Source organism: Carcharodon carcharias, chromosome 6, assembly GCF_017639515.1.
Source record: "Carcharodon carcharias isolate sCarCar2 chromosome 6, sCarCar2.pri, whole genome shotgun sequence".
Taxonomy (NCBI): Eukaryota; Metazoa; Chordata; class Chondrichthyes; order Lamniformes; family Lamnidae; genus Carcharodon; species Carcharodon carcharias.
Window position 1 is genome coordinate 149024057 of NC_054472.1, and position 21139 is coordinate 149045195.

Genomic DNA, 21139 nt, shown 5'->3' on the forward strand with positions numbered 1-21139 from the left:
TTGAGGCGCCATCAGCTCCTCAAGTGGATGTAAAATATCTTGTGTCATAATTTGAAGAAGAGATGGAGATTTATGACTCAAGCCAAGATCACTAAAGCAGAATTACCTGGTCACTTAGCTCATTGCTGTTTGATGGAACTTGTGCATAAATTGGCTGCTGCATTTCCTACATTGCAACAGTGACTATGATTCAAAAGTATTTCATAAGCCATAAAGCGCTTTGGGACATCGTGAAAGAGGCTGCACAATTGCTTATCAATTTTTTTTATTTTACATAAGAACAGAAGAAATAGGAGCAGGAGTAGGCCATTCTGTCCATCAAGCCTCCCCTGCCATTCAGTAAGATCATGGCTGATCTGCCCCAGGCCTCAAGTCCTCTTTCATGCCAGCTCCTCATAACCCTCAACTCTCCGCTATTTTAAAATCTTCTTTAAATACTTTGTGATCTTGCCTCCACAACATTCTGAGGTAGAGAATTCCAGACATTCACTACCCTCTGAGAGAAGAAATTCCTTTGCATCTCAGTTTTAAATGAGAGTCCCCTTATTCTGTAACTATGGGAAAAATTTCCTCCTATCGGAAGGGAAGTGCTGGAATGGGTGTGAGCAAGCGCGCTTCTGATTGGCGCCCCCAGTAGGGGGCGCACCGCCATTTTACGTGGGCGGGCCAATTAAGGCCCGCCCAGCGTGACGTCAGCCAGGAAGCGCTATGCGCTCCCTGTGTGGGCGGGGGGGGGGGAATTCCTTCAGCCGGAAGTGCGCTCTTTCGCATATGCGCGCGAAGGAGCACACTGATCTCCCTGAGGCTAAGTGCTGCCTCAGGGAGATCGCCTTGGAATTAAAACTTTTAAGACAGATATTTTAAAAATTTCCCTGACAGGTCCCCTCATGTGACACTGTCACATGAGTTGGGACATGTCCATCACTTTTACTCAAACCTTTATTAAGGCAGAGGGGCATGTTAGTGGGGTGGTGAAAAAGGCATATGGGACAATTGCCTTTCTCAATCAAGGCATAGATTACAAAAGTAGGGAGGTCATGTTGGAGTTGTGTAGAACCTTGGCGAGGCCACAGCTGGAGTACTGTGTGCAGTTCTGGTTGCCACATTATAGAAAGGATGTGATTGCACTGGAGGGGGTGCAGAGGAGATTCACCAGGATGTTGCCTGGGATGAAACATTTAAGTTATGAAAAGTGGTTGGATAGACTTGGGTTGTTTTCTTTGAAGCAGAGAAGACTGAGGGACGACCTGATCGAGATGGACAGGGTGGGTAGGGAGCAGCTGTTCCCCTTAGTTGAAGGGTCAGTCACAAGGGGACATAAGTTCAAGGTGAGGGGCAGGAGGTTTAGGGTGGATGTGAGGAAAAACGTTTTTACCCAGAGGGTGGTGACGGTCTGGAATGTGCTGCCTGTGAGGGTGGTGGAGGTGGGTGGCTTCACATCCTTTAAAAAATACTTGGATGAGCACTTGGCATGTCATAACATTCAAGGCTATGGGCCAAGTGCTGGTAAATGGGATTAGGAAGGTCGGTCAGGTGTGTCTCACGTGTCGGTGCAGACTCAATGGGCCGAGGGGCCTCTTCTGCACTGTGTGATTCTGTGAAATATTTAAAAACCTTCATGAAACCTCATCCTGCCCTGTCAATTACCTAAATTGGTTTATTAACGGCCTCAATAGCCCGTTGACAGGTTGACGGGCACACAGCTGACTCAGCTGCACCCTCGCTGACCTGAAAATGGAAATGAAGCAGTGACATCAGGAGTTCTGCCAGACATCACCCCGTGTCATTTTACGTGTCGGCGAGTGGGGGTGGGGCCCGCTTGCCAACCGGAAGATCCTCCCTTAAGTTCCCTAGTTCGAGATTCTCCCAATAGTCGAAACGTCTTCTCAACATCTATGCTGTCAAGCCCCCTCAGAATCTTGTACATTTCAATAAGATCACCCTTCATCCTTTTAAACTCTAATGAATAAAGGCCTAACCTGTTTAGCCGTTCTTGATAAGTCAACCCCTTCATCCAAGGTATCAGCCTAGTAAATCTCTTTTGAACTGCCTCCAATGTCAGTATATCCTTTGTTAAATAAGGGGACTAAAACTGTACACAGCACTCCAGGTGCGGCCTCACCAACACCCTGAACAGTTGTAACAAGACTTGCCTATTTGTAAACGCCAACACCCCCCCCCCCCCCCCCCCCCCCCCCCCGTAGCAGTACAGGCCAAAATTCTATTTGCTGCCTCATGGCTCTCCCCATTTAAATAATAGTCTGCCTTTTGATCTTCCTACCAGAGTGCATGACCTCACACTTTCCTACATTAAACTCCATCTGCCAACCTATCTATATTCCCTTGCAGATTCCTTATGTCCTTGTCACAACATGCCCTCGCACCTATCTTTGTCTCATTAGCAAATTTGGATACATTACACTCTGCCCCTTCATCCAAGTCATTAATATAGATAGTTAATAATTGAAGCCCTAGGACTGATCCACCTCTTTCCAATCTGAAAAAGACCCATTAACCCCGATTCTCTGTCTTCTGTTTGTTAACCAATCCTCAATCCATGCTAATACATTACCCCTAATACTTGTGAGCTCTTATCTTTAGCAATAACCTTTTATGTGACACCTTAGCGAATGCCTTCTGGAAATCCAAATATACTACATCCACCTGTTCCCCTTTATCAACTCTACTTGTTTTATCCTCAAATAATTCTGGCTACTTTGTCAAACATGTTTTCCGTTTCACAAAACCATGTTGACTCTGTTTGATTGTGTTAAGTTTTTCTAAATGTCCTGCTATTTCTTCCTTAATAATGGACTCTAGCATTTTCCCAATGACAGATGTTAGGCTGACTGGCCTATAGTTTCCTGCTCTTTGTCTCCCTTCCTGCTTGAACAGGGGCATCTCATCAACGGTTTTCCAATCCACTGGGACCCTCCTGGAATCCAATGAGATCTGGAATATTTCAACCAATGCTGCCATTATACCTGCAGCCACTTCCTTTAAAACCCTTGGATGCAGGCCATCAGTTCCTAGCAACTTGTCTGCCTTTAGTCCCATTTGTTTGTCAAATACTTTGTCCCTCGTGATAGAGACTGTTACAAGATCTTTCCTCCCATTGGCTCCTTGCTTATTGGGATGTTTATAGTGCCCTCCACAGTGAAGACTGCTGCAAAATATTGGTTTAAATTATCTGCCATTTCCCTGTTTCCCAATATCAATTCTCCAGTCGCATCCTCCAAGAGTCCCATGCCCACTTTAGCTACTGTCTTTTTATATACCCGTAGAAGCTCTTGCTGTTTGTTTTTATATTTGCCAATTTACTTCCATAATCAATTTTCTCCTTCTTTATTAGCTTTTCAGTCATCTGCTGGTTCCTAAAAAAAAATTCCCAATCCAATGGCCTACCACTAGCTTTCGCCGCTTTGTATGCCTTAGTTTTTGATTGGATACTCTCCTTGACCACCTTTGTTAACCACGGGTGGTTCAGCCTTCTTTTTCATCAGGATGCATTTTTGCTGAGTGTTATGAAATATCTGCTTAAATGTCTGCCGCTGCTCACCCATTGACCTTCCCCTTAGTCTATTTTCCCAGCCCGCTTTAGACAGTTCTTTCTTCATACTCTGTAATTGCCCTTATTTAAGTTGAGGACACTGATTTGAGATCTGAGTTGCTTGCCATCAAACTGAATTTGAAACTCTACCATGTTGTGTTCGCTACCCCCTAGCGGATCCTTAACTACGATATCTCTTATTAATCCTACCTTATTACACATTGCTAAATCTAAAATAGCCTGTTCCTGGAAAGGTTCTGCAACGTATTGCACTAAGACACAATCCCTTACGCACTTCACAAATTCGTATTCAATGTTACCCCACCCAATCTGATTTGTCCAATCAATATGCAGATTAAAATCACCCATGACAACTGTAGCGCCCTTCTTACACACCTCCGTTATTTCCCGATTTATACTTTGTCCTACAGTGAGGCAACTCTTCGGGGGCCTATTGACGACTCCCACCCTTGACTTCTTCCCCTTGCTATTCCTTATTTCCATACAAACTGATTCCACATCATGATCTATTGCACCTATATCACTACTCACCACCACACTGAGACCTTCCTTTATTAACAAAGCTACCTCACCCCTTTTTCCTTTTTGCCAGAACGTCGAATATTCTTAAATATTGAGTTCCCAGTCTTCGTCACCCAGCAACCAAGTCTCTGTAATAGCTATCAAGTCATATCCATTTATTTCTATTTGTGCCGTCAACTCATCTATCTTGTTACAAATGCTGCGTGCATTCAGATAAAGAGCCTTAAGTTTTGACTTTATACCATTATTACTCATCTGGCTCTAATTTCTGCTGCACTCTTCTGCTTATATTTTCTGCCCCTTCCTGCCACACTTTGATTATCGTTCGCCTCTTCACTACCCAGCACCTCTGCTCTCATTTTTTTTAATTCTCTAAGCTTCCCTTCAGTTGAACCCTCCCCCCTTCAAGCACCACATTTAGCTAGTTGATTTCTGAATTTAATTGTATCAAACATCCCTGACCATTGCATATTAACAATATTTGTATTACTCCACCTCCTATATAATCATTTGAATCATTAACACCTCATAATCATGTCTGAAAATAACTATTTACTTTTCTTAATCTCACTATAATTTTCCCAGTTGATTTCTGGCAAATTGAAATCTCCCATTGCAATTTATCTACCTCTCTACCTTTAATATTCCTCTGAAGTGAGCATAAACTGCTCTAATTTTGTCGTTTGCCTAAATTTTTCCTATGTTTCTCATTCAGCCTGATGCACAAAGTATCCAGAGCTTCTAAATGAACTCAGGTTTCCCACTTCATTTACTATTAGACTTTTTTTAAAATTATACATAACCGCTCCCTCTCTTATTCGATAAGGTGCCACGTAAAAGGTTATTGCACAAGATAGGAGCTCACAGTATTGGGAATAATGTAGTAGCATGGTTTGAGGATTGGATAACACACAGAAGACAGATTCGGGATTATTGGGTCTTTTTCAGATTGGAAAGACATAAATAGTGCCACAAGGATCAGTCCTAGGGCCTCAATTATTTACTATCTATATTAATGACTTGGAGGAAGGGGCAGAATGTATTGCATCCAAATTTGCTGATGATACAAAAATAGGTGGGAGGGCATGTTGTCATGAGGAAATAAAGAATCTGCAAGGGGATATAGACGGGTTGAGTGAGTAGGCAAAAACTTGGCAGATGGCGTTTAATATTGGAAAGTGAGAGGTCATGCACTTTGGTAGGAAGAATCAAAAGGCAGACTATTATTTAACTGGGGACAGACTCCAAAAATGTGCAGCAGAGAGGAACCTGGGTGTTGTGCATGAAACACAAAAGGTTAGCATGCAGGTGCAGCTAGAAATTAAGGTGGCAAATGGAATTTTGGCCTGTATCGCTAGGGGGCTGGAGTTTAAAAATAGGGAAGTCTTGTTACAACTGCACAGGGTGTTGTTGAGGCTGTAGCTGGAGTACTGTGTACAGTTTTGGTCCCTGTTTATAGAAAGGATATACTGACATTGGAGGCAGTTCAAAAGAGATTCACTAGGCTGATTCCTTGGATGAAGGGGTTGACTTATCAAGAATGGCTAAACAAGTTAGGCCTTCATTCATTAGAGTTTAGAAGAATGAGGGGTGATCTTATTGAAGTGTACAAGATTCTGAGGGGGCTTGACAGGGTAAATGTTGAGAAGATGTTTCCACTAGTGGGAGAATCTCAAACTAGGGGACATATTTACAGATTAAGGGGAATCTCATTTAAAACTGAGATGTGAAGGAATTCTCTGAGGGCAGTGAATGTCTGGAATTCTCTACCCCAGAGAGTTGTGGAAGCTAGATCACTGTAAGTACTTAAAGAGGAGTTAGATTTTTAAAATAGCGGGGAATTGAGGGTTGTGCGGAGCTGGCACGAAAGAGGAGTTGAGACCTGGGGCAGATCAGCCATGATCTTACTGAATGGTGGGGCAGGCTTGAAGGTCTGAATGGCCTACTCCTCCTATTTCTTATGCTCTTATCTCTTTGGACCTATACTTGCACATTTACCAGCCAGTCCAAGTCCTTAAAAGTCTCTGATTCCTAATAGATCATAGTTTTCTTCTTCATCGTAGATATACAGGTACCCTATTTGCTCTGCAAGCTCCTAGCATTTCTGTATAGAACTTAGGGTGGACACTTTTCTGATTCATTTTCCAAACTTGTTTAGCATTTTTCCTTTGCATAATTGAAAGAAAAATTTATATATATAGTTCTTCAGAAGTACCAGACATCTCAAAGCGCTTTATAGCCAATGAAATATGGCCGCCAATTTATGCACCGGAAACTGTCACAAACAGCAATGTGATAATGACCAGATAATCTATTTTTATTATGTTGATTGAGGGATAAATTTTGGCCAGGGTGCAAGTGATAACTCCCTTCATCTCTTTGAAATAGTGCCATAGGATCTTTTACATCCACTCAAGCAGTCAGACGGGCCTTGGTTCAATTTCTTATCCTAAAGGCAGCATCTTTGACAGTACAGTATTCCCTCATCACTACACTGGAGTATCAGTTTTTATTGCTGTGCTCAAGCCTTGGAACTCAGAACCTTGTGACTCAGGAGCAAGAGTACGACTAACTGAATCATGGTTGATACATATAGTTTTTCTTTCTTTTCTTTCCCTACCTTCAGTTGTCCTCTTTTCTGTTCATTTTCATTTTTTCACATGTTTTGCTACATTTCCTATTTCTGTTGTTAACTTTATCATTCCTTACCGGGATATCCAGCTTCAAATCTTGAATTGCTCTTCCCCTGCCTTGCTATAGTTTAAATCCTCCCCACTCTTCATTTATCATTTAAGAACATGGTACAGTTGGGCTAAGGTGAAGTCCACCAAACTGTAATGCTTCTCCTGAGCTAATCACACTGTCCTAAAAAGTGAAACCTTCCTTTGACACAAATGCATAAACCATTCACCTTGCCTTATCCTTCACCCTATCTTATCTTTCAAACGTGTACCACAGCTCCTAGGTGATAACTCTCCCTTTCCAGAGTCTTCTTCAGGTGCTTCATATCGGAAAGATTGATACCAGACCTTGCCACTAACTCCTTCCCCTAGCCTCTGACTCCATTCCTCTCTCTGGCAACTGCCTGAGGCTGAACCAGACGATTTGTAACTTCGGCATCATAGTTGACTCCAAGGTGAACTTCCAGCTGCATTTCCAGCCCATCTGCATGATCCACCTGCTTCCACCTCTGCAATGTTGCCCCACCTTGACCCTCTTCAGCTCATTTGCTGCTGAAACCCTCATCCATGTTGTTTTTACCTCTAGACTTGACTATTCCAGATCTTCCACCTACATAATCTTGGGATCATCCAAAACTCTGCTTTTCTAACTCGCACCATGTTCAGTTCACCCATCACTTTTTTGTTCACTTACCAATACTGCTCCCTTGTGTGACAATACCTCAGTTTTAAAATCCTCATCCTTGTTTTCATATCATGTCTTGGCCTTACCCCTCCCTATCTCAGTAACTTCCTCCAACCCTCCCAAAATCTCTGTTCTCATCCAATTCTTGTCTCTTGATTTTAATTGTTGTTCCACAGATGGCCATGCCTCAAATACCAATGTTCTATCTCTGGAATTCCCAATCTAAACCTCCATTTCAGTTTTCTCCTTTAAGATGCTCCTTAAAACCTTTCTTTTTGACCAAGCATTTGGTTATTTGTCATAATATCTCTATGTGGTCAGTGTCAGATTTTGTTTGAAGTTCCTGTGAAGTGCATTGGACCATTTAATTATGTTAAAGGTGCTAGGTAAATGCAAGTTGTCATCTAGTACTTATTTTATGGGGAGGAGGAGATACTTGCAGAGTAATGATTTTCCTATCTTCTCACTTTCTCAACAGACCTCCACATCAGTTGCCTTGCAGACTGCATACAACATTCCTAGTTATGTTGAATTGCGATGTATAGATTTTGACTTTCTAATTCCAGATAGCATTTTGAACTTTATGTATAGAGTGATTTATAGTTGTTTGCTTGACTGTCACAGTGGATGGCAGAAAAATTTGATATGATGAATCATACAAGTTATCTTACTTGAATTTGAAGTAAAATGCTGCCCTCCTCCTTAAATACAGGATAGATATTTAATTTTGAGTAGCTTGCTACTTGTATGATTTACGTTTGCACCCAACTGAATATATTTTGGTAGCTAACACAATTGTGACTTTGGAGTAGATCCTGAATGCTAAGTATGTGCAAGAGTGGAAGGTGAAGCCTCAGCAATGTAGTTTGACTAAAGTGAAAAAGTACTATTGTTTGTCAGAATCTGAGCTGGGGGGAAAAAAATATTTTACAATGCCTTTCCAACACAATAAGTTACTCACTGCACTTTAGAAGTAATTCAAGTATGTCAAGACATCACAAGAATAGTTGAGGGGAAAATAATTGAAAATATTTCTGGGATTTTTGTACTTAATTTTCTTTTGCTTTGATTTATCATAGTTATCCCTTATTAAAGCTACCTCTGCCAGGAACAGGGCCTGTGGAGTTCACAACACCTGTGAAGGATTACTCTGTACCCCCACTTGAACGAAATCCACGACATGCTGATCAGAATGATAGACCAGATTGGGTAAGTTCTGCATTGGTCAACTGTTTGACTATTACATCTTCTGTAGGGAAGTTGTTATTTTTCGGCAAAGCAGGTAATGGTGAATCTAGAAAGAGAATTTTCAGACATTTAACCCTTGAGTACAGTACTAATGGTTGCAAGTTTATCAATAATAGCAGAAGTAATCTCATGATCACTTGTCACATAAGAGGTGTATCACATGAAGATATGTTGAACAAATTTCATGATACTGTCATAATATATTGTTAAAGGCATAAATATATAAACATAAAAACACAAATTGAATGTCCAGATGAAACTATGAATATTATTTCTTTGTTTAAAGTTTGGAATGCAATTGAATTAAAAACAAAAATACCTACGAACATTTGAATTAGGAGCAGAGAGTAGGCCACTCGGCCCCTTGAGCCTGCTCTGCCATTCAGCAAGATCATGGCTGATCTGATCGTAACCTCAACTCCACATTCCCACCTTATAACCTTTCATCCCGTTGTTTATCAAGAATCTATCTAGCTCTGCCTTAAAAATATTCAAATACTCTCCTTTGCAAATGGCAGTGGAAGCAGAGTTCCAGAGACTCTCAACCCTCAGGAAAAACTCTCCTCATATTTGTCTTAAATGAGCAACCCCTTATCTTTAAACTATTACCCCTTATCTTTAAACTAGTTCTAGATTCTCCCACAAGAGGAAACATCCTTTCCACATCCACCCTGTCAAGACCCCTCAGGATCTTAAAGGTTTCAATCAAGTCGCTTCTTACTCTTCTAAACTCCAGTGGATACAAGCTTAGCCTGTCTGACCTTTCCTCATAAGGCAACGCGTCCTTTCCTGATATTAGTCTCGTGAACTTTCTCTGAACTGCTTCTAATGCATATACCTCCTTCCTTAAATAAGGAGACCATTAATTGAAAAAATGGTTGGTCTCATTCTGTGACTCAACTTACTGCTGATGCAGGATTCTGTACCAATTTGACAATGATGTAGTTTTTTTCCTCAGCCTTAAATAGAATTGGTCTCTTTTTGTTATTCATGGGATGTGGGCATTGCCAGCATTTATTGCCTATCCCTAATTCTCCTTGAGAAGATTGTGGTGAGCTCTGTTCTCAAGCCACTACAGTCCATGTGGTAAGGGTAATCTCGCGGTGCTGTTGGCTAGGGAGTTCTGGGATTTTGACCCCGTGATGATCGAGGCCCAGCAGCATATTTCCAACACACCGTGGTGGATGACTTGGAGGGGAACTTGCAGCTGGTAATGCTCTAATGCACCTGCTATACTTGTCCTTCTGGATGGTAGAGTCGCAGATTTGGGAGGTGCTTTTTGCAAGTTTTTGCAGCGCATTTTTTAGGTAGTTCAGAGTAGCCATGGTGCACCAGTAATGGAGGCAGTGAATGTTTAAGGTGGTGAATGGGGCACCAGTCAAGCTGGCTGCTTCACCCTGGTTGGCGTCAAGCTTCTTGATTGGTATTGGAGCTGTGCTCATCCTCGTCCAGGCAAGTGGAGAGTATTTTGGCAGACTTCTAACTTGTGTCTTGGAAAGGCTATGGGGAATTAGGAGTTGAGTTCTTGCCACAGAATACACAGCCACTGAACTGTTCTTTTAGCCACACTATTTTTGTTAGTTCAGTTAAGTTTCTAGTCAGTAGAGACCCCTCCCACCCCAGGCCTGAATGTTGTCCAGGTCTTGCTTCATCTGGGCACGGACTGCTTCATCTAAGAAGGTGTGAAGGAAACTGAATACCGTAAAGTCCCACAGTTTGCGACTTCCTTGTTCACAAGTACACCTACCACACTTTTTACTTTCTGGAAGCATCGCCCATCACATGAGCAATGCTCACTTATCCGTGGTTTGTCCTCGCTTGCTCTCTTCTTTACCTGGGGAGACAGCAGTCATGACGGAACGACCAGAAGTACAGTAGCGGCTCTATTCAATTTTAAACCTTCACTGATGTATTGCTCAGAGGCTCCCCTGTCTGTTCCATACAGGTACTGCACCACATATTTGCTGGCGAGCCCAGTACTGCCCTCGCATGGCTGGAACAGATCTAATTGAATCCCATTCAAAATGTGTTCCCTCTTTGCGATTTCGTCGTTTACAAGATATCGTGGGAACGTTACCCCTGTCATCAGCAAACTCTCCACTTCTGACCTTGTGATGGAGAGAAGGTCATTAATGAAGCAGCTGAAGACAGTTGGGTCTAGTCTCTGCCCTGAGGAACTCCTGCATTGATGTCTTGAGGCTGAGATGATTGGCTTCCAACAACCATATCATCTTCCTTTGTACTAGGTTATGACTCCAGCCAGTGGAGATCTTCTTCCTGAATCCCACTGAGTTTAATTTTAGTTTGGCTCCTTGATGCCACACTCAATCAAATGCAGCCCTTGTTGTTTTGACCTTACCTCTGGAATTTGGCTCTTTTGTTTGAGCCAAGACTCTAATGAGGTCCTGTGCTGAGTGGTCCTGGTAGAACCCAAACTGAACATTGGTGAGCTGGTTATTGGTGAGTAAGTGCTGTTGATGGCTCTTTCTATTACTTTGCTGATGATTGAGAGTAGACTAGTGGAGTTGGATTTGCCCTTCTTTCTTTGCAGACAAGACATACCTGTGCAATCTTTCATTTTGTTGGAGAGGTGTCAATGTTGCAGTTGTACTAGCACACTGTGGCTAGGCGTGTTCTGGAGCTCAAGTCTTTAGAGCAGCCCAACCATGATGTTGTCAGGGCCTTTAGCCTTTGCTGCATCTGTTGCACTCAGCCATTTCTTGATATCACATAGAGCTTATCAAATTGGCTGAAGACTGGCATTTGTGAAGGTGGTGACCTCAGGTGGAGGCCGAGATGGATCACCCATGGGCCTTGACATCATTAAAGGAGGTTATTTTCCTGGAGCCTCCTCCGCCCATTCGTTGTTTAATTGTCCACCACCATTCATGGACATGACAGAGCACAGAACTTTGATCTGATCCATTGGTTTGGATTGCTTAGCTCTCTCTCTCTAGCATGCTGTTACCACTGTTCAGCATGTATGTAGCCCTTCATTATAGCTTCACCAGATTGGCACCTCATTTTAGATAAGCTCAGTGCTGCTTCTTATGTGCTCTTTTACACTCCTCCTTGAATCCAGTTTGATTCTCTGGCTTGATGTGATATGTAGAATGAGGGATATGCTGGGCCACGAAGTTACAGATTGTGCTAGAATAAAAATTTTCCCTCTAGCCCTCAGTGCCTCCTCAGTGCTTCCTCAATGGTTCTTCTGAGTGGTGTACAATACGGAGGACTACTATGTCACCAGCTTGGGAAGGGTGATAGGTGGTAATCATCAAGAGGTTTCCATGCCCATGTTTGACCTGATACCATGGGGTGCAGAGTCAATATTAAGCACTTCCAAGGCCACTCCTTCTCGATTGCATAGTACTGTGCAGCCACCTCCACTGGGTTTGACCTACCAATGTGAAAGGATATACCCGGATTGGTGATGATCCCTTGTGCAATCCCTGTTCCTCTGGCTGTCTATCTTCTTGTTGCCTGCATCACTCTTACTGCTGCTTCTCATGTTTCAATTTCAATGTTTCTAATTAGAATGCCTTTTCCTTCTTTTTCTCCTCAAACTTATATCTATCTACTGACCTTCCAATTGTACTAACTCAATGGTCACAAAATCTGGCTCTATAGTGCCAGTAGTTTCAGCACTATGGGTGACATTTTAATAGAAAAATAACGTGTGTGTCATTTTTGCCCACCTGTGTTGCCTTTCCCAAACTTATTGCGACCATTAGTGTGGATGTTAGATGCATGTGTCGGGTGCCTGCAGGTTCAGAGTCTAATGCTGATTTGATGCAAGACCAGCCATTTTCGTCCTTGCCACTCAGGTTGCTACCTTTTAAACATGTGCATCTGAACATATGTTCAGCAGCACAGTGGAACTCCCCTTCCCCCTCCCCTGCCTCCAACCTCACTACCAATGCTATTTCAAGAGATCATCAACAATTTACATATTAGCTGTTTATTACCTACTGCTGTAAAAATACTGAGTGCTCGGAAGAATTGGTAATTGTTGGCTCAATTTTCAAGAGGAGGCGGGGCGTTTTTCCCAATGTCATAGCTAATATTTAGCCCTTAACTTGGGATCACAAAACCTGCATCACAAAAGCAGATTATCTTATTATCACACCTCTGTTTGTGGGAGTTTGCTGTGCAGATAGTTTGCCACATTTCTTACATTACAACAGTGACTACACTTCAAAAATATTTCATTGGCTATAAAATACTTTGGAGCGTCATTGTGGTTGCAAAAGTCACAATGTAAATGAAATTCTTTCCTTCTGTTTTTAGACATTACTGTTTAGATGTTAGATGAGCACAGAACTAGTTTTGGCCTTCATTCCCTCTATGGTTGTTTCTCTCCCGACACGCGCTATCTGGACTCATAGCTAAATAATTGATTATGGGTACCCGCATGGGCCCCAGCTATGCCTGTCTCTTTATGGGGTATGTGGAACATTCCTTGTTGCAGTCCTACTCCGGCCCCCTTCCACAACTCTTTCTCCGGTACATCGATGATTACTTCGGTGCCGCTTCATGCTCTCGTCGGGACTTGGAAATATTATTTAATTTTGCTTCCAATCTCCACCCCTCCATCATCTTCACGTGGTCCATCTCTGACACTTCCCTTCCCTTCCTTGACCTCTCTGGTGATAGACTGTCTACCAATATCCATTACAAACCCACCGACTCCCACAGCTATCTCGACTACAGCTCCTCACACCCCGCTTCCTGTAAGGACTCCATCCCATTCTCTCAGTTCCTTCGCCTCCGTCGCATCTGTTCCGATGATGCTACCTTCAAAAACAGTTCCTCTGACATGTCCTCCTTCTTCCTTAACCGAGGTTTTCCACCCACGGTCGTTGACAGGGCCCTCAACCGTGTCCGGCCCATCTCCCGTGCATCCGCCCTCACGCCTTCTCCTCCCTCCCAGAAACATGATAGGGTCCCCCTTGTCCTCACTTATCACCCCACCAGCCTCCGCATTCAAAGGATCATCCTCCGCCATTTCCGCCAACTCCAGCATGATGCCACCACCAAACACATCTTCCCTTCACCCCCCTTATCGGCATTCCGTAGGGATCGCTCCCTCCGGGACACCCTGGTCCACTCCTCCATCACCCCCTACTCCTCAACCCCCTCCTATGGCACCACCCCATGCCCATGCAAAAGATGCAACACCTGCCCCTTCACTTCCTCTCTCCTCACCGTCCAATGACCCAAACACTCCTTTCAAGTGAAGCAGCATTTCACTTGCATTTCCCCCAACTTAGTCTACTGCATTCGTTGCTCCCAATGTGGTCTCCTCTACATTGGAGAGACCAAACGTAAACTGGGCGACCGCTTTGCAGAACACCTGCGGTCTGTCCGCAAGAATGACCCAAACCTCCCTGTCGCTTGCCATTTTAACACTCCACCCTGCTCTCTTGCCCACATGTCTGTCCTTGGCTTACTGCATTGTTCCAGTGAAGCCCAACGCAAACTGGAGGAACAACACCTCATCTTCCGACTAGGCACTTTACAGCCTTCCGGACTGAATATTGAATTCAACAACTTTAGGTCGTGAGCTCCCTCCCCCATCCCCACCCCCTTTCTGTTTCCCCCTTCCTTTTTTTTCCAATAAATTATAAAGATTTTCCTTTTCCCACCTATTTCCATTATTTAAAAAAAAATTAAAAAAAAAACCCCACTAGAGCTATACCTTGAGTGCCCTACCATCCATTCTTAATTAGCACATTCATTTAGATAATATCACCAACTTTAACTTTAACACCTATGTGTTCTATTGTACTATTGTCATTGACATCTTTTGATGATCTGCTTCTATCACTGCTTGTTTGTCCCTACAACCACACCCCCCGCCCCTCCACCTCTCTGTCTCTCTATCTCTCCGCCCCCCACACACACACCTTAAACCAGCTTATATTTCAACTCTTTCTTGGACTCGAACTCAAGTTCTGTCGAAGGGTCATGAGGACTCGAAACGTCAACTCTTTTCTTCTCCGCCGATGCTGCCAGACCTGCTGAGTTTTTCCAGGTAATTCTGTTTCTGTTTTAAATAATTGATCACTTAGGTGAAGTGTGGCTCCCAGCTAAGATGTCTTTATTTTGCGCACTGTCCTCTATTTTTAATTGTTCAACATAAATGTCAAATTGACATCCTTCATCTATTGAGATTAATTCAATGTGCAGTCAGAGACTGAACTGTGAAATGGAAGTTCATTGAAACATATGGCACAAAAGGAGGCCATTTGATTCATTATGTTCGCTGACCAAAAAAGAGCTATCCAGTTTAATTCCATTTTCCATCTCTTGTTGTGTAGTCCTGTAGGTTAAGGCAGTTTAACTATATATCCAAATACAGATGTAATGAGAGTTTCTGCTTCTACCACTGATACTTCTCAGTCATGTAGAGAAGAAAACATGCATTTTTAATTAAAAACATACAGAACTCCATTAAAGTAGATACATGTTATTACTCTTTCTGGTGCCTCTGATGCTACTGAAGTCCTCAGACATCAAAGATTTTACAACATGCTTCTTTGTCCAATTTTTCTTCCTCCCTTCCTGACTTGAAACTAATGATGGGCTGGGTAATGAATGCATGGTAATAGCAATGCTTAACTTCCTTATTTGGCTGTTTATTTTGTTTTTGAACCTTGGTACCTACTTTGACTCTTTTGGGGGCATGGAGATAGGAGTGGTGAATTCTCATCTGAGTCACATCCAATAGGTCACCAGACAGTAATCAGCACTTCCATTCCCAGTTGTTATCCAGGGATACCAAGGTCAGTTGCACCATTTCCATTTACTGAAAAAAATCCACAAAAACAAACTACAGAGGCCAGAAGCCAAACTGGAATTTAGAATTAGGTTGTAGCTCAACTGCAATCTCATTTAATGACAGAACAACTCCAAAGGGCTAAATGATTTACTTGAGTTCTTTTGTTCCTCTTCTGCTTGTCTCATTGCCACAATATACAGTATATTTGACTAATAAGCCATTAGGTGCATGTTTTAGATTTTTAAATAATTATTCTTCTCTTTTCCAAAAAGGTCCACCATAGTAATGAACTTGTGATTATATCATGAACAGTTATTAAATACAGGTTTGAAAAAAGGCCTTACAACTTATCCTCAATTACAGTATACTGTACTCCCACATGCACCTATTATTAATTTAATTCTTGAGATTTTCTTGAAAAAAATTATTATTTATTTTAAATGGATTGTTTTCCAGATATCCCAATAGCCCTGAGCCAGAGATAACTTAGGATGATTTATTCACTGTTTTATATCTTATTGACCTATCTCATTCTTTCAAGTCTTGCTTTCTTTACAATGTCAGTCAAATAGCCCTGAGTTTCCTTGCTGCTATGGAGTATTGTGTAAAAGAGAGTTTAATGCCTGAGGCCAACAAGGCCGAAGAAATACAGCTAGTAAGATTATTCTCCTTACTGAGTAACAACTTCTAAATTTGAATGTGTATACCTTATTTTGCAGTATTAAAGGTGCTCTCATGAATATTTTAATGTTAGTAACACTTTACCATTATATTTGATCCTGAGATGAAGTTCTGACCACATATTCACCCAATCACCAAGACTATCTACTTCCACCTCTGTAACCTCGCCCAACCCTGGCCCTTGCTCATCTCAAACACTCCTCCATGCCCTTGTCACCTTTTAGAAGTGAATATTCTAATGCTATCCTGGTCAACATACTAACTCCCCACCCCCTAATATAAATTTACATTCATTCAAAACTCTTCTGCCTAGATCTTAACTTGCACCAAGGCTTGATCAGCCATCACACCTATGCTTGCTGATCTACACTAGCGTCCAGCATGACATCGCCTCAGTTTTAAAATCCTCATCCTTGTTTTCAAATCCCCCCATGGCCTCACCCCTCCTTATTCTGTAATCTCCCTTACAAGCCTTTGATGTCTCTGCAGTCCTGTAATCTGGCATCTTGTGAATGCTCGATTTTAATCTCAACACCACTGGTGGTTGTGCTTTCAGCTATCTTGGCCCTAAACTCTGGAAATTCATCCCTAAACCCCTCTGCCTTTCTATCTCTCTTATCTCCTTTAAGGTGTTCAGTGAAACCTACCTTTTAACCCAAGCATTTGTTCATTTGACCTGATATCTCCTCGTGTGGCTTGGTGTCAAAAGCTTTTATTGAAACAGCCCTTGTTAAGTACTTTAGGATATCTTGCAACATTAAATATGCTTTATAAATGCCAGTTGTTGTAGAGAAGAAGGGTCAAACTGAAGATCAAATAGTCAATCTTCAGATTGTCCTTTCTGAATTTCTCCACCATCTCTTCTGAAGGCATTGCTGTGAATACGGTTCTGTGGTTGTCAACAACCCTTCAGTACTTCATCTAAGTGCCATCCTTCCTTTCACCTTGAGGAAGAGTGCAAGAGCAAAACAGACAAGCCTCATTGCGGCTTGCTCTCTATACGTGAACTTTCCAGCAGTCTATGGATGGTTATTAGGATTCGGAATTCTAATTGATTTCTTTCTCCCTCTCCCCCCAACACAAATCTGTGCCCTAAGGCTTCTAGGTCTCTCTCTCTCCCTGTCTTGTCTCCCTCTCACTCTTTCTTCCTCTCTCCTTATTTCCCTCTCCCTGAAGTACCATATCAACCAGGAGCTGGGACATTAAAAATTTCAACAGGGTAAGTATAGCAGTAAGTGAATTAATAAGAGTATTAGCGCAGAGCAGGTCTAAAGGCATTAATTAAAATCAGTAGTTTAAACAAGGTGCTAACTAGATTCTGAAAAATGAAATAGAGTAGTTCGATGGATGGGCAGCTGAGATCTACTTCTTGCAATTTGTGAGCCATGTGTGAACTCCAGGACACTTCATGTGTCTTGGGGACTACGTGTGTAAGAAGTGTCTTCAGCTGCTTAAGCTTGAGCTCAGAATTTCTGAGCTTGAGTGGTAGCTGGAGACACTGTGGAGCAGCATGGAAGATGTGAGTTTCTTGGATCATACATTCCAGGAGGTGATCACCTTACAGGCAATGAGAGTTCAGCATAGTAGATAGCACTAGAGAAGAAAGAGGCAGGAAATACAGGAGTCGTCTTGGTGTGTGCCATTATCGAACTGGTACTTAGCATCGGAGACTACTAGGAGTGATGACATCTTGAAAGTGTACACCATTGACAATGGAATCCACAAGGGAAAACAATAAAGAGTAGACATGCAATCAAGTTTCCACACTTGGAGACAGAAAGGTGTTTCTGTAACCGTCATCTTGAATCCTGCATGTCCTGGGTGCTAGGTTAAAGGATATCACGGAGAGGGTGCAGAATATTCTGCAAGGAGGAGGGGATGAATCCTTGGCTCAAGCCCCAGAACTGGTCCTATCTATTCATGAGGGATGGATTGCACCTTCACAATGTGCTCATGGCAAAGTTCACTAGTGTGGTTGGGGAGAGTTAAACTGAATTGACACAGGGATGGGAACCAAGATATAGAAGCAAAAAAGAGGAATAAGGTTGATAAAGGAGTGAGTTTTGGATAGCGCTAGAGGAGTAAGTAGTACCATATTAGATAGGAAAAGACTAAGAAGGAATACAAAGAAAGGTTTACAATGTATAACTTGTTATCATATGTAATCACACAAAGTGTGGTGAATAAGTTTGGTGAGCTACAAGCACAAATAGCTGTGTGAAAGTTTGATGTGACAATATTGGATAGGTCACTTAAAATGGTTAGGACTGGGCACTAAACATTCAAGGATGCAAAGTGTTCAGAAAAGATAGGGAAGGAATAAAGGGATTACTGATTAGGAAAAATATTGTCATGTTGGGAAGAGAGGATGTCCTGGAGGGGATAAAGACAGAATCCATTTGATCAGAGTTGAGAAGCAAAAAGGGAATGATCATGCTGCAGGAGTATTCTATTGGCTGACAAGTAGTGAGAGCGAGAGAGAGAGATTTTCCAGTGTGAAGGGAACATATAGACATGACATCAATGATGAGATGAGCAATAAGTGCATTTAGAACATGCTAAACAAACTCAAAGACTATAAATCTCCTGGTGCAGATCGATTGAATCCATGAATTTTAAAAGAATCTAGAAAAGAGAGCGGAGACATTACTACTCATATTTAATAATTCATTAGAAAAAGTCATAGTTCCAGAGGACTAGCTGATGGCTAATGTCAATTCTCTATTTAAGAATGGGGACAAGACATGTCCAGGGAATTGTGGAGCAGTCAGCTTAATGTCAATGGTAGGACAGATAATGGAATTCCTACAAAAGGAGAAAACAGAAGAACATCTAGAAATATAATAATGAATAGTCAGCATGGATTTCAAAAGGGAAAATCTTGCTTGACCAACCTTATTTAATTTTTTGAGGAGGTAACCGATATAATTTATCTGGATCTTTGAAAAGGTGTGCCATAATAGACTAATGAATAAGGTCAGAGAATGTCGATTCAGGAGACAAGTGGCAGAATGGATTGCTAGCTGGCTTCAAGACAAAGTGGAGAATGGGAAGTCAGGGGTGGGAGAAGATGGAATATGGTGCCCAACAAGGATCAGTGCTGTGACCACTGCTGTTCACAATTTGCATTAACAATTTGGACTGTGGAATCAAAAGAACAATTTCTGAATTGGCAGTTGACATCAAATTGGGTGGTGATAGTCCATACTGAGGAGGACTGCAACAAATTACAGAGGGCATTAATAAACTTGCAGATTGGGCAAATAATTGGCATATGAAGTTCACAAATAGATGAGGTAGTACATTTTGGTTGGAAAAATAGGGAGATCACTTATTACTTGGAAGGGTAGAGGAATAAAAGGATCTCAGTACAAACGCATCAACCATACAGTTGTGCCACAGGTTAGTAAGGCCATAAAAAAAATCAAGTTTTGTTTCTAAAGGGATAGAATTGAAAAGTAGGGAAGTTATGTTAAACTTGTATCGATCCTTGGCAGTAGTGTTACATTTCACTCGGAGTTTTGAGTTGCTGTGGCAATATACACTTTTACTTTAGATAGTGATGGTAGAGGCTCCAACTTCCTTTCCATCACTTGGCTGACCAGGAATCTCTCCTGCTCTTGGAATCTTACATTGCTATATGTTGGAAGTATTTGCACATTGATAATCAGCCTTTTTGGCTGCTTTATGAATGCACCTTCCTTGGCTGACAAGTCCTAGGGTGGGACTCAAACGCAGAGCTTCTGGCTCAGAGGCAGAGACACTACCCATTGCATCACAAGACCTATCGAACCTTGGTTAGACCACAATTAGAGTACTGCATGCAGTTCTAATTGCTATATTATAACTAAGATATGAAGGCACTGAAGAGGGTGCAGAGAATGCTAAGGATGGCACCAGAAATACATGGGCATACCTATCAGGAAAGGATTGAGGCTGATCCTCTTCTCTTGGGGGGGAAAAAACGGCTGATGGCTGATCTAATAGAGGTCTTTAAAATTATCAGAGGTTTTGATAGAGCAGAAAGAGAGAATGTCCCCTCAGATGGGGAACAGCATGACTTGAGACCATCAATATAAGATAGTTACCAAGAAATCCAATAGGGAATCCAGAAGAAATTTCTTTACCCAAAGAGTGGTAAGAATGTGGAACTCATTACCACAGGGTGTGGTTGAAATGAATAGTATCGATGTATTTAAGGGGAAGCTGGACAAGCATTTCAAGCGTTCAAGATGGTAGATTTCAATGAGGAAAGATGGGAGGCAGCTCAAGTGGAACACCATCATGGACTGGTTGGGCTGAATGGCCTGTTTTTCTGCCGTACATGTTATGTATTCCTATGTAGCCCTAACACATTTCTTTTCATTCCCCTACTTGAATGGTCTCCATTACCACAGTGTCTCATGAGTCACCTAATCAAAATCATTCTAAGAATCATGATGAGAGCACGAAGCAGAATTAGATCAGAGGTATCAGAAGAACAATATGGATTCTTTGAAGGAAAAGGAAGAAGTACAACATTTGTGTTCAGAACGATAATGGAGAGAGCAATAGAAGTCCAAAAATATACATACCTGTGTTTTATAGATTACACCAAGGCATTTGACAGAGTGAGGCAAAAACAGATGTTTGGAATTCTACATTACTTGAACATAGAAATGGAGGATTTAAGACTGCTGCAGAACATATACTGGGACCAAACATCAGAAGTCAGAATAAACAATAAATGCAGTGAATGAATTGCTATAAAAAGAGGAGTGCGACAAGATTGTGGTCTGTCTCCAGACCTTTTCAATCTCTCCAGTGAAATGATTTTAAGAAATCAATCAGTTACCCGGAATTTTAGTGGGTAGGCGAAATATAAATAATTTGATGTATGTGGGTGACATAGTAATTATGGCAGATGCAGAGGAAAATCTGCAAAGACTCCAGACAAAATTGTAACAAACAGTAACAGATGTGGATTA

At 41.9% G+C, this 21139-nt stretch overlaps 1 protein-coding gene across 2 annotated transcripts in view; it reads left to right on the forward strand.

Annotated features, from left to right (window-relative positions):
- Window positions 1–21139, forward strand: part of LOC121278999 (SREBF chaperone) — a 203855-nt gene that overhangs the window by 77804 nt on the left and 104912 nt on the right. For both annotated transcript variants that reach the window (XM_041189711.1, XM_041189710.1), the window contains one exon: window positions 8539–8668. In XM_041189711.1, coding sequence (XP_041045645.1) covers window positions 8539–8668 — 130 coding nt within the window. The remainder of the gene's footprint in view (window positions 1–8538; window positions 8669–21139) is intronic.